This window comes from Apis dorsata, unplaced genomic scaffold (assembly GCF_000469605.1).
Source record: "Apis dorsata unplaced genomic scaffold, Apis dorsata 1.3 scaffold_102, whole genome shotgun sequence".
NCBI classification, from domain to species: domain Eukaryota; kingdom Metazoa; phylum Arthropoda; class Insecta; order Hymenoptera; family Apidae; genus Apis; species Apis dorsata.
In genome coordinates this window covers 365,709-377,604 of record NW_006263400.1, presented here as the reverse complement: position 1 = coordinate 377,604, position 11,896 = coordinate 365,709, and the positions used below count along the sequence as shown (strand labels likewise).

The 11,896-nt window shown below is 38.8% G+C and overlaps 1 protein-coding gene across 1 annotated transcript in view; it reads left to right on the top strand.

Annotated features, from left to right (window-relative positions):
- The window catches only part of LOC102676999 (suppressor of lurcher protein 1), a gene marked incomplete at its 5' end in the record, with an annotated part of 299,191 nt that overhangs the window by 283,258 nt on the left and 4,037 nt on the right, over window positions 1-11,896 (top strand). The window contains 2 exons of the mRNA XM_031508827.1: window positions 5,800-6,007; window positions 9,680-9,927. Coding sequence (XP_031364687.1) covers window positions 5,800-6,007; window positions 9,680-9,927 — 456 coding nt within the window. The remainder of the gene's footprint in view (window positions 1-5,799; window positions 6,008-9,679; window positions 9,928-11,896) is intronic.

Genomic DNA, 11,896 nt, shown 5'->3' with positions numbered 1-11,896 from the left:
TATATATATATATATATATTGGGTTGTAGGAGAATAATTCCGTTTTTTCACACGAGTGTCGCTAGTCGAACGTTTTTATCCAGCCAACTTCGTTCTAAACCGTGCAGTTATTATATATATTCAGAGTTGGCATTTTTATTTATATAAGAAAAATTCGTTCGATTCCGTGCAGTTGCGTTTCTCCCGCGTGACGAGCAAAGATGCAAGAGACCAAAAGAAGCATTTTTGATATATTTTACTTTTTTATTACCGAAAAGATAAGACTATTGTTCAGGTAAGAAAAAAGTTACGCGAAAATGCACGGAGAAGGTATATTAACGGTATTCACGTTAATATCAAAACTGATCTTCAAAATTTTGACAATTTCGACAGAGATAAAGATACACCGATTGAACCAAACTAACGAACAACACGATTCAAGAAATTGTTATCGATCGAGTCGTATTCCACTTGATCGCACTTGAACCAACTTGATGTTTCAGAAAAAAGAACGAAATCACTTTCCCAACAACCAATTCCCATTTTTATTTCTTTTTTTTTTTTCTTTTCTTTTTCATTTTTCAAATATCATCCGGATAAAAATTCGCGAGGAGCGGAAGTATGAAATGAGGAGGAGCGCCACGGTTCGCGGATCGGAACATTACTTAACAACTTGGTCCCGAAAGNTCCTATCCAGGGAGTGGTATAGGCTCGCACGATGCCGTAACGCCGGATGCTGAATGCTTGGCAGCGAGCGTTGCCGCGCTCAGGAAATTTCTTCGGGACGTGGCGCGCTCGTAAAAGTTTCCAACCAGTTTCGCACACTCGCGTGTGTTAATTGCAGCGGGGAATCCCTGTTGTTGCGAATGTTGAACGTAAATAATTACGAAGCGAACCATCGTACAAGCGAAGATGTCTTTCTAACGAAACGAGATCATTATTATTATTATTATTATCATTATCATCATCGTTATGAAATTCTCGCAAGAACGAGATAGAATTTTTATCTCGATCGATATATTTTTGAAGAAGAAGAAGAAGGATTAAAAAATTCGATTCCCTTCGATCTCTATCGCGAACGAATTGATCGTTACGGTTCGTTGTTAATTAATATTTCTATTTCAATTAATGTAACTTTGATCGCGTTTGAATAAATAAACACAGTTGCGAAGAGCAACTTGGTTGTAACACGTCTTGCCGTATATACAACCTTTTAGACCGTTTGTAGTCGAAGTGGTTGGTTCGCGTCCATTCGAACAATCCGAGCAGTTTGATCACTGAAAATAAATTATTCAAAACGTACAATTGGCGAGGATCGGGTGAATTGTTAAGGGTGAATTTTGTAGGGTGTATTTAAATTTTTTTTTCTTTTTATCGATTACATACGAAAGTTTTCGTATGGAAGAACACCCCGTTCGGCCCCTTCTGAAAAAATACGAATAATTAATCGTCAAGTAAAATCTATTCCGAAATATTTTGATAAAGTTTATCCAACTCGTAACGCGTACTTTCCAAGAGAATAACGTCAAGTTAAATTTTTATAGCTGAAACTACACTCTTCTCCCGCCTCTCTACGGATATTTAGCAAAATTTAAAGATTTTCCGATAAAACTACGACCGATAAGCTATAAAATAAATATCAACGGAATAAAATATCCCGTTTATAGAAGAGCTAAACTCGTAAAAATTACGTGAAAAGAAAAAAAGAAGAAAGAAAAATAACGCTATAAAATTGCACGTCCTGTGAAAATTTTCACGTTAAAAAAGAAAATGATAATAATAAAAATATATTTCTCCCGTAAAAACGACATATATAAGTTTTCTCTACTCGTTACTCGTTTTATTCAATACCGTAATAATTGTTACGATTATTTAACCGATAGAGCATAATTATACGAGTTCCTTAACCGCTAAAGCTAACTGCAAACCGAATTTCCAAATGGTCATTAATTTAATCGCTAACCGTATCTAAGTAATAGTCTGGTCACTAATTTCAGTAATTAAACGAAACTTGTGCTTTCCGTGCGCAACAACCATCACCGTTGCATAATATAACACACGTTACACACACACACACACACACACCGCTTCCGTATAAACCGTTTTCTTAATATCCCTCCCGAGAGGAGGTGAAATCGATCTTAAAGAAATTAGGGATCTCGAGGAAATCGAAATTCTTCCTTCCACGCTTTCCTGTTCCACAAAGAAAAATAGTCTCGACTGTATCAAATTTTTTTTTGACGAGCTTCTGGTCGTAAGATTGATGCAGGAAGGGGAGGGATAAATATAAAATTTCCCCTGGAAACAAGTCGTGTTGCTTATCCACTTGTGACACGTGACACCGATTCACCCGAGACCGAGTAAGTAACTTTGTCCCCGTGTTCCATTTTGCATTCCGCGAGATTTATGAAAATCATCGTTGCGTTCCCTCTGCGAAAATGGGGAATGCTTCTCTCTGTTTTCTTTTTTTTTTTTTTTTTTTTTAAAAAAAAAAACATCCACAGCAGGACGAAGAATCAAATTAACAAGGGAATATCTCGAGACGAATAAAAATTCCAAGTAGCAGTTTACTCTAGGGGCAAAGCTGCTTCGTCGAAAGCGCACTTTATCATGCAGTCACTTTCTTCCCCTTCTCGTGCAGTGCAAACAGCCAGTCGAGTAAACGACACACACCATCTCTGTAAAATTAACGCCGGGGCAAAAAGTGTTAGATTTAGCAAAAAGAAGAAAAAAAAAAATAGCGCTTTCAAACTCCAGTTTCTCTTCCCATCTCCTCTAAAAAAAAAAAAAAGAGAAAAAAACTTTCTCCGCCTTCTCTGTTGTTCGGGATGCGGGGGGATACGTTGAAAAAGAAAAGGAAAGGAAAGAAAGCTTGGAAATGCTTCGATTTACAATTACAGATGAAAAAAAAAACTTTAACGCAAAATCTTGAACGTCGCTTTCGATATTCTCTTCTCATTTATTATCGGTGTCGTTAACGATCAACCTCGTGTAACGAGAAAAGTTGATCCTCCACTTTTTTTTTTCGTAGGAAAGAGGTCGAACAGTCGGCTTTTAGTCGCAAGCTTTTAAACCTTTTTTAAGCTTTTTGTCACGCATCCTTCCTCCTCCCTTCGATTCCATGATTCTCGAACCAATAGACGAGCACATCCTATTAATTATTTTGGCATTACTTGATTATTTGCAAGCCCTACATATAACGTGATTCATAATCACGTTAATGAAAATTTTTCTGAATTATCCGTAATATCACAATAGTCGTTCATTTTCATTAGAATGGCCAATTAACATCTGATGTTGTTGCTACATATTACTACAAAATATTTTCTCTCTTCCTCGATCCAATCCTCACGCTACATTTGATTATGGAAAAACTCCTTCTCACGTGCGTTCAACCACCACAGCGGCTCTGACCGCCATTCTTATGTATATATACATATACATATATATATATATATATACAATAAATAAGCGGCTAACTAAGCGCAAAAGTCCGCGAAAGCTTATTACTTGATGTTTACAATCGCGAGGAAACTTGGCCGGCGTACGTAACAGCGTTGGGGGGAGAGAGAGAGAGTGCACTTCGGGGAACTCGACACAGAAGTTTGGCCCGCGCAACTTTGCTGGCCGTGCACCCCGAACGATTTGAAACGAGGCCTGACGACCTCCTCCCCCCAATCTTATAATTAACCCATTTCGCCCGTGGAGCTTTAATTTTTGGTCGGAGAGAGAGAGAGAGAGAGAGAGATTGAAAAGTTGTGATTCAGTAACGGTGGCGTCGCTAAACTACACCCAGTCGCCAAACTTTTATCATTTCGACGGAATGATTTTCGTTGGGCGTGAAATCCTCGTAAAACGATTGCTTTCTTTAAATTATAAATCGCGTGTAAAGGAGTGTAAGCAAGATCAAATAATCGAACGGTGTAATGGCGACGATTGACGATAAACTCGTTCGACGAGAAGCAGGGGGAAGGATGGTTTCAGGACAGTATTTCCAGTCTTCCATCTAGAAAATTTTAGTATTCTCGTAAAAAAGAAATATAAAGAACGAGAACGCGCTGAATAAACTTGAAGTTTTATGGATCTTGCGAGATTTATGAATTTCTTTTTTTTTTTTTTTACCCAAAGAATTTCCTCGGAAAAGGAGAGGTAAGTAAATCAGGTAGAGATATATCAAGAGTGAGTCGAACTGGAGATAAAAGAAATTTTGTAGAAAGAGAATAATAATTGATATTAACCAGCTTCTCTCGGTTTAGAATATTTTATTCTCTACGATTTTTTTTTTTTTTTTTTTTTGTAAAACCGTCATAAATCTCTGGTGGACAGAAGCATACGCAAACTTTTCATCTTGTAGCAACAACACCAGACGTTAATTGCCCACCAACGCTCTAATGAAAATGAACGAGTATTGTAATGAAATGATGTAACATTACGGCGGGTAATTCACAAAAATTAACGTCATTATATCGTATTTGCCTTACAAATGAACGAATAATCAAGCAACGTTGTCGAAAAGAATTTTTTCTTTTTTCTTTTGCTTTCTGATCGAACACAATTTACCCGTTTCTTAAAAAGAAAGAAAAATATAATTCTTCAAAGCTAATCTTTGCCCGATAACATCGTTATCCCTTTGAAACGAAATTACATTATATCGTAAACGTCTCGATGTATCAATACAAGTTTTTAATACGATATCAGATTGATGTCAAAGTATAACTGGACGATGATCAACAATTAAAATGCCGGAAATGATACACTGAATTATCCATTATGGTTTATACATAAAGTATTGACGTATTAGTCAGGATTGCGTGACACGCACACACTGTCATCCATATTCATTGACAAATTGAAGCAGTTGCCCTCTCGTTCGAACATCTAGTTAATAATACGTAAGCAATTACGCCCTTGTTGTTTATTAATGCCCATCGCGTTACAATATAACGATTATGACAGTGATGCTTTATATTTCGACGCGTGGCTGTTCATTAGCGAACGTCAATATTTATTAAGCTTGCCATATGGATAGCACTGACAATCGCAAACATTACCAAGTGATCAAATAATCTGTAAATAAAGGCTAATAAGAGTATGAAACGGTATTGGCAGCACGGGGCCAGCAATTCGACTGGAGAACCGAATCGAATTACGAGTCGTTTTCACGAATGAAAAACTGTTTTTCTTCCTTTTTTTTTTTTTTTTTCGTTCTCGTCGCGCTATAACAAAATTTTTTCCCGCTTTTATAATCTATATCTCCTCGTTGTCGTTTCTGTTTCGAGAATTAACAGAATTTTCTCGAAACAAAGTATCAAAAATCGGTTAAAAAATATCGAAAATCCATCCCAGTTTATTATTATCCCCTGTGATAAGAAAGTAGAAAATTTTTAATTCAGGAATAGTTATTTTTCCATCTATCGAATAACGTGTGTTTTTCCATAATTAAGATGTTTAATTAAAGTTAATCGAGTTAAAATACGCGATCATTTTCTCCTGAATTCATTTTCAAATGATCATCGTCGATCGAACGATCGCTTCTTCACTTGTCGAAAGCGTTTGTTCGAGCCACTTCTCATTACTCGTGAAGAGAAGGGAGGGAGGAAGGTCGAGCAAAGGTTGGTTCGATTCAAAGTTCCTTCTTTCCGCGATTAAACAGGTGGCGATTTAATTAACGGTCTCGAGGAACGTCATATTTACCCTGGGTTGAGACGCCTTCCTCCGCCATCTCCGCGCCAACCTTAACCGAGCAGGCTTTATCCACCAGGCTGTGAACGGATTTAAGGAACACGCATTAACGGGGCATTGTTTCAACGTGTGTTTCAGACTTTGGTATTACGACAGGCCGACAAGAGGCGCAATATCCCTGTGCCTTTGTATACAACAGCAACGAGACACGAAACGGCACGTTCACGTCGCCCAATTACCCGGGCTTGTATCCACGCGACACCGAATGTCATTATTTCTTCAACGGACAGCCGAACGAACGAATCCATCTTCATTTCCATTTCTTCGACGTGGAGGGTGTGATGCCGTAAGTGTGTGAAATGTTACTTGTACAAATATTTCCCTTATTTTTTTCCTCCCCTCTTCTTCTTCTTCTTCTTCTTCGCTTTTGCATTTTATATTCGATCCGTAAATGGTCCGTTTAGGAGTGGAAAAGAATCGTTCGCGAGTTCGCATTAAACGCGAAGGGTATTCAAAAATCGCGTAGAGAGTTATCTTTCTAGGGTTAAGTGGCGGTATTCTGTATTCGTATAAAAGATCCTCCCTTACCTTCTTGACACACGTACAGACGCACGTATACGAAGAAAAGATTCTACCATTATCCATAATAATGTCTCTGGAGAGGAAAGGAGCTTGTAACCATTTAGATAATACTATTTCCGCGATAGTAGAAGTAGAATTCCAAACTTTAAAATATACATTTTGTATTCAAAATTAAATTGCAAGCGTCAAAGGAGGTTGAAAGAAAAGAAAAAAAGAGATAACGGATGACGTTTTATCTTTGTTGAAGGAAATATATATATGTATATAATACATCGTGTAATATCGAGTCGTCTCAAGCGAATCGTGAATAAGTGAATTAGAAAACGTGAACACGGAACGAAGGGGGTAAACTCTGGCTACTCTCTGACCGTGATTGGAATTCCACGTGTATCGATCCTTTCCTTCCCCTTCTCGTCACACTCGACTGTACGAGACAAAGTGAATATCCTTAACTAACTAGAAGTCTATTGGAAGCAAATCGATGCTAGTTCGATTGGGTTTCTCGATACAGTTCGACGTACTACTAAATCAAACTAGCGCGAAACAAAGTTTCAAGCTGCTTATTGGGGACGAAGACTCAACAACCGAAGAGAATTCCGTAACCGATAGTCGAAAAGCCTGGTCGGAACGTCGAGTATTTGCGTCAACGCTGACCAATTAGCGAACACGGTTGATCAACAAGGGATGATCGCGATGGGTGGGATCCGGTGAAACGCGACGTGGTCAATCGATCATGCGATATTAGGACGGATGCATGCGCTGCTCTCGATGGTCTTTGCCGCGAGGGGAAGGGAAAGGGAAAAAGAAGTAGGTGGTTACGCAGCAGACCTAATTGGGTCTTATTAGATCGCCATCAATAACCGTGTTGTAACACGGTGGAGATTCGTTCATTAGTCGAAGCCAGCTAATTAGTCGTGTTTTGCCGATTTCTGCCTCTAAACTTTTCAACAATAACACGGAATGGAAGCGCAAAGTAGGTCTCATCGATTCCTCCTCTCCCCGCGAGATATGCCCTCAATTTTTATAATTGGAGGTCAACCGATAGTCGAGATCATCTGGAAGAAACACTCGCGTATCTTTTACACTCTTTCCATTTCCTTTGAAAAACATGCTCCGTATACGGCAGGAAGTAAAATAAATTTAATAATACGACGATAATATTTACGATAAACGTTGGATAAACGGTCGAAAATTGAAAGTATCGAATCGGTCGATAAGACGACGCTTGGCGCTCGCTTTGACCCACATCGAATTAAGTTTGATCCAATTGAAGTCCTTCCCGAGTTCGAGAATGAACATTTTGATTCCTTGAGAACGTTGAGATTTAATAAGTATTTCCAAAAACGTTCGAGGCTACAAAAATAACAAATATTTTCACGCACGATCTTTTCAAATGTTCCGATGGTAAATAAATTGCGATACGAGCGAAGAGTTTTCGATTTAAAAAAAAGAAAGTGCAACGCGATCGTTCGGTCGGTTATAGTCCCTCTCCCATCTCCCTCCACGAAGGAAAGATACATTCCCAGTCGTAAATCCGTGTACGAGTAAACAGAGCGAAATATATGTTCGGAAACGTGAGAACCGAATGATGATCTATCACGGGAATTGCCACTTATGTCATCGGTGGAAGGAACGAGTCGCGTGATGTATATCTCCGGTTCCGCGATAATAGCCTCATCATTCACGTATCAATATTTCTTACGGGCGCGATATATTATTTACAAGGGAGTGAATGCATTCTTCCACGGGCGAAACGTTCGCGTAAATCGTCCTTATCAATCCCATTTATCCTTCGTGATCGCCGCTTCCTTTCGCCTTTAATTACAGAACACCCGACACCCGCTCATATTTTTCTCCGCTTTCCCGCGCGTAATATTTCTCATATTTGCCCGCAATTGGCTCAACGTGGTGACGTCATCTCGCTCTGCTCTCCACAGCCTGCCTCGCTTCCACGCGACCATTAAGATTATGTTTTTTTCGCGGAACGGTCGAAACGAACACAAAAAACTCCGACTTGGCACAATCCAAGTGACTCCAAACGTGAAGCGTTATTTCCGACTGCCGCTGCTCCTTCGCAACTTTAATCACAGGTTACGTAATCGGAGGAGATTCATCGTCCCCCGTAAAAGCGGGGAGAAATATATTTATGGAGCACGGAATGGAAAATCCGAAAACAGAATATCCGATATGTATATTCCGATTGTAAATAGCTGTATGAAAATGCGGCGGCAGACACGCGCTCTCACATGTAGGTTGAAATTATGCGCGGAAAGAGCCAAGATTGAATTACTTATATGGAATTGCCGGTCCGCACGGAACCAATTTATGAGAGGTGTACTACGGTACACCGAGAAAAATCATTCGATTCTCCTTTCGATATTCCCCGCGAAAGGTGAATATTTCAACCACGTCTCGCGCCCTTTCACGCTCACGTGTATACATCAATTTTTTTTTCCTGCGATTGCGTAACGTACGGCCCGGCCAAAAATATAAATTTAACGGGCGAGCGACTAACTTAAGAATACTCTTGAATAATACATCGGCAATTGTATTTTATATACATATAACATAAAAGCGCCACCAGGTTATATAGCAGACTTGTCATCCTCGTTGAAATATAGGTGATGTCATAAACTTTTATGAGGTTTCTAAATACGTACGCGCTTTATCCACCAGGCTTTAGGAATGAGAAAATAAACCTCTTCTCAAATATTTGAATCGTACTTGTCGTTATTAACGTTATATGCGAATTATTTTTTTTTTTTTCACGTGGCGTATCAACACGAATGCAGTAGTGCTTGAAACGATGAGGTACGCTCGAATACGTGTATTTGATCTTTTCTACAAAAATTATGAGCAAATAAAACGGATAACTTTTGTAATTAAAGAAACATTAATTAATATCGTGCGTAATGACAAGTCAAACTACGCATGGAATAGAAATGTCTCTAATTTTTACAAGTCCAATATTAATTTTTAAAATTACGATAAATAATTTTTTTTAGAAATTTTCAAGATAACAAGACAACATTTCTATATTCTCTGTACGTGATTTTTCAAATCGCGTGTATAAATAAAAAATAAATCAATAAAAATAGACTCAGTCTTTTTCCTGTGGTTTTCACGTACTTACATATACTTATACGCATAAGTACGTATTCGATATGCCTCATCGTTTCTTCGATATACAATATCGAATGCAATAGCCTCCCATTATATTATATTACTATCCCATGCCACGAAATTATATCGACATGTATAGAATATTTTAAGAATTTATATATATATATATATGCTGGATTTTGCACATCAGCGGTTTCGAAATAGAAACAGTGAACAGGAAATTTTTAAGGAGGATGTAAAGTAAAAATTTTCAGCGAAACGAAAGATCGAATATCGACCGATTAACTTGACAAATAATATTAACGTGTTACAGGTGCGAGCCAGTGTCCGCGAGCGATTTCGTCGAATTTTCGAATTTCATGTCGAGGGACCGGAAGTACTCGAGGCATTGCGGCCAACAAAAGGAATTCGACGTGAACAGCGACAGAAAGTTCTTTCGCGTGACGTTCAAGAGCAACGATAGATACGATGGGACAGGATTCAACGCTAGCTACGTGTTCATGGATGACGAGGGAAATTACACGACAAAGCCGCCGACGAGTAACGCGTCAACGTTAAAAGGTAAAACTAAAACTTGTTCAACTTTTTCTCCGCCGCAACTAACTTAACACCGCACAACTTTCTTCCCTTTTCAAATTTTTTTTACGCGTTTTCCTACACACAATCCCGCACTTTTTACCCCTCGTCCCTCGTTAATTTTCGCGCGGCAATGGTGGGACAAATTAAAAATAAAATCACCGAAATATTAATGCGATCCCCTCTCCTATCTTCTTGATCGTACACAAGAAAATTTAAACACGACTTGCTTTAAAGCGCGCACGAAAACTCGCGATATCCCTTCTCTGCATCGTAAAACATACACACTCGACGAGAAATAGTTTAAAGAGAAAGATATACACGTGTGTATCTAGTTTTTATAAATGTAGAATTTGAAGAGATAAAAAAATTAATTGCCCGTTTTATAGTCGCCTCGCTCGGTTCGGAGGAAGCAATTTAGATATTAGGCGAGTAACGTTGCATTAGAGTGGACAATTATTAACTGGATAAATTATTAGCATCGTTTGCAATATAGATGCGAATTCCCTCGTTTATTCACACAAGCGATTAAACATTGAACGGTTGAATGTAACCGACTATTGTATATCCCCGATTTCAAGTTTGAATATTTTAACAACGATTCGTACACGAATTGCGCCACGTTGAATTTATTAAATCTTCATCAACAGTTGGAAATTACAAAATCTAGGTTAAACGTTATTTTGCAGGTTCCCTCCACGGGGAGGGGAAATCTTCTAACGATTCGTCGTAAGATCGATCGCGGCGTTAATGCTAGGACTCGAGGAACGCGATACCGAGTTAGCAAGGCTGACGGAGTTCCGTTTTAGTTTGCAATGCAAACACACCGTTTCGCGTCACGAGTGCATTTAATATTTTCATATGCACGCGCGTGTATGTACTCAAAGATGTACGTAAGATCGCCGATATACTTTTCAACGCTTTTCTTCCCTCCCTCTTTTCCTCCTTCGTTCGTCGAACGAGGATGAATCGGTTTAAAAAAAAAAAAGAAAAAAAGAGATCCAATCGAGTCGCGAGCAGCCCTTCGGTCAATTTATCGTGGTCAATTCCATGAATAATCGACAGTTTACATCCGAAACAGCGGAAGCAAGCGTTAGTGTAAAAAAAGATTATACAGGATTTATAAGGGGATTTGCGAGAGATCTGGCCTGCCCTGCAGATATCGATAGGGGAAGGGATCGAATTTTTGTGTACATTCTCCCATTATTAAATCATTCGGAAGACGGATCTCGTTTACCTTAAAATATATACGGGATCAAGAGACAGATTGGGCGCGTGGAAAAATGTGAAGGATCGACGGCAACAGAGAGATTTTAGATGTAAAAATTTCGATAATTATTCGAAATACGTACACGATCGTAAACACGATTGCACGAAAGAATCGCAATGGAAAGAAAACAAGCGGAGGAAAAAAGTTTTCGAGTGTTAAAGTGGCGTTTACATTCGGAACACGTTTTGCATGCGCATCGCGAGATTTTTATTTTTATAAAGTTTCCCTACCTTTACGGCACAACAAAAGAGCTTTCTTCTCCCGTTTTTATGATATTACACGTACATTTATATATGTATATATGCACACGTGTGTATTTATATACAAGTGTGCGCGTGCCCGCGTCCACACTTGACAAAGAAGAAACAAAAATGGGAGGAGGAAGCGAAAACAAAGCGGGAAGAGCGTACCCTCCCCTTCCTCCCTCCCCTCTCTCCCCTTCTTTTCTAAATTCAGATGCGATGCAAAGAACGGAATACAAACCAATCCTAAAGACAAGAATCAAGTTTCTCGGGATATAAAGGAAGCCGGGCAACAAACTTATCCACGAAAAAACCTTTGCTACGATATATTTCCAAATTACTCGTCGAGTTGGTTGGTTGCATTTCCTTTTTTTTTCCCCTCCGATTTCGCTTCGAGCGTTTGTTTGATATATCAAAAATTTTTAAAGTTTACAAAATAGAT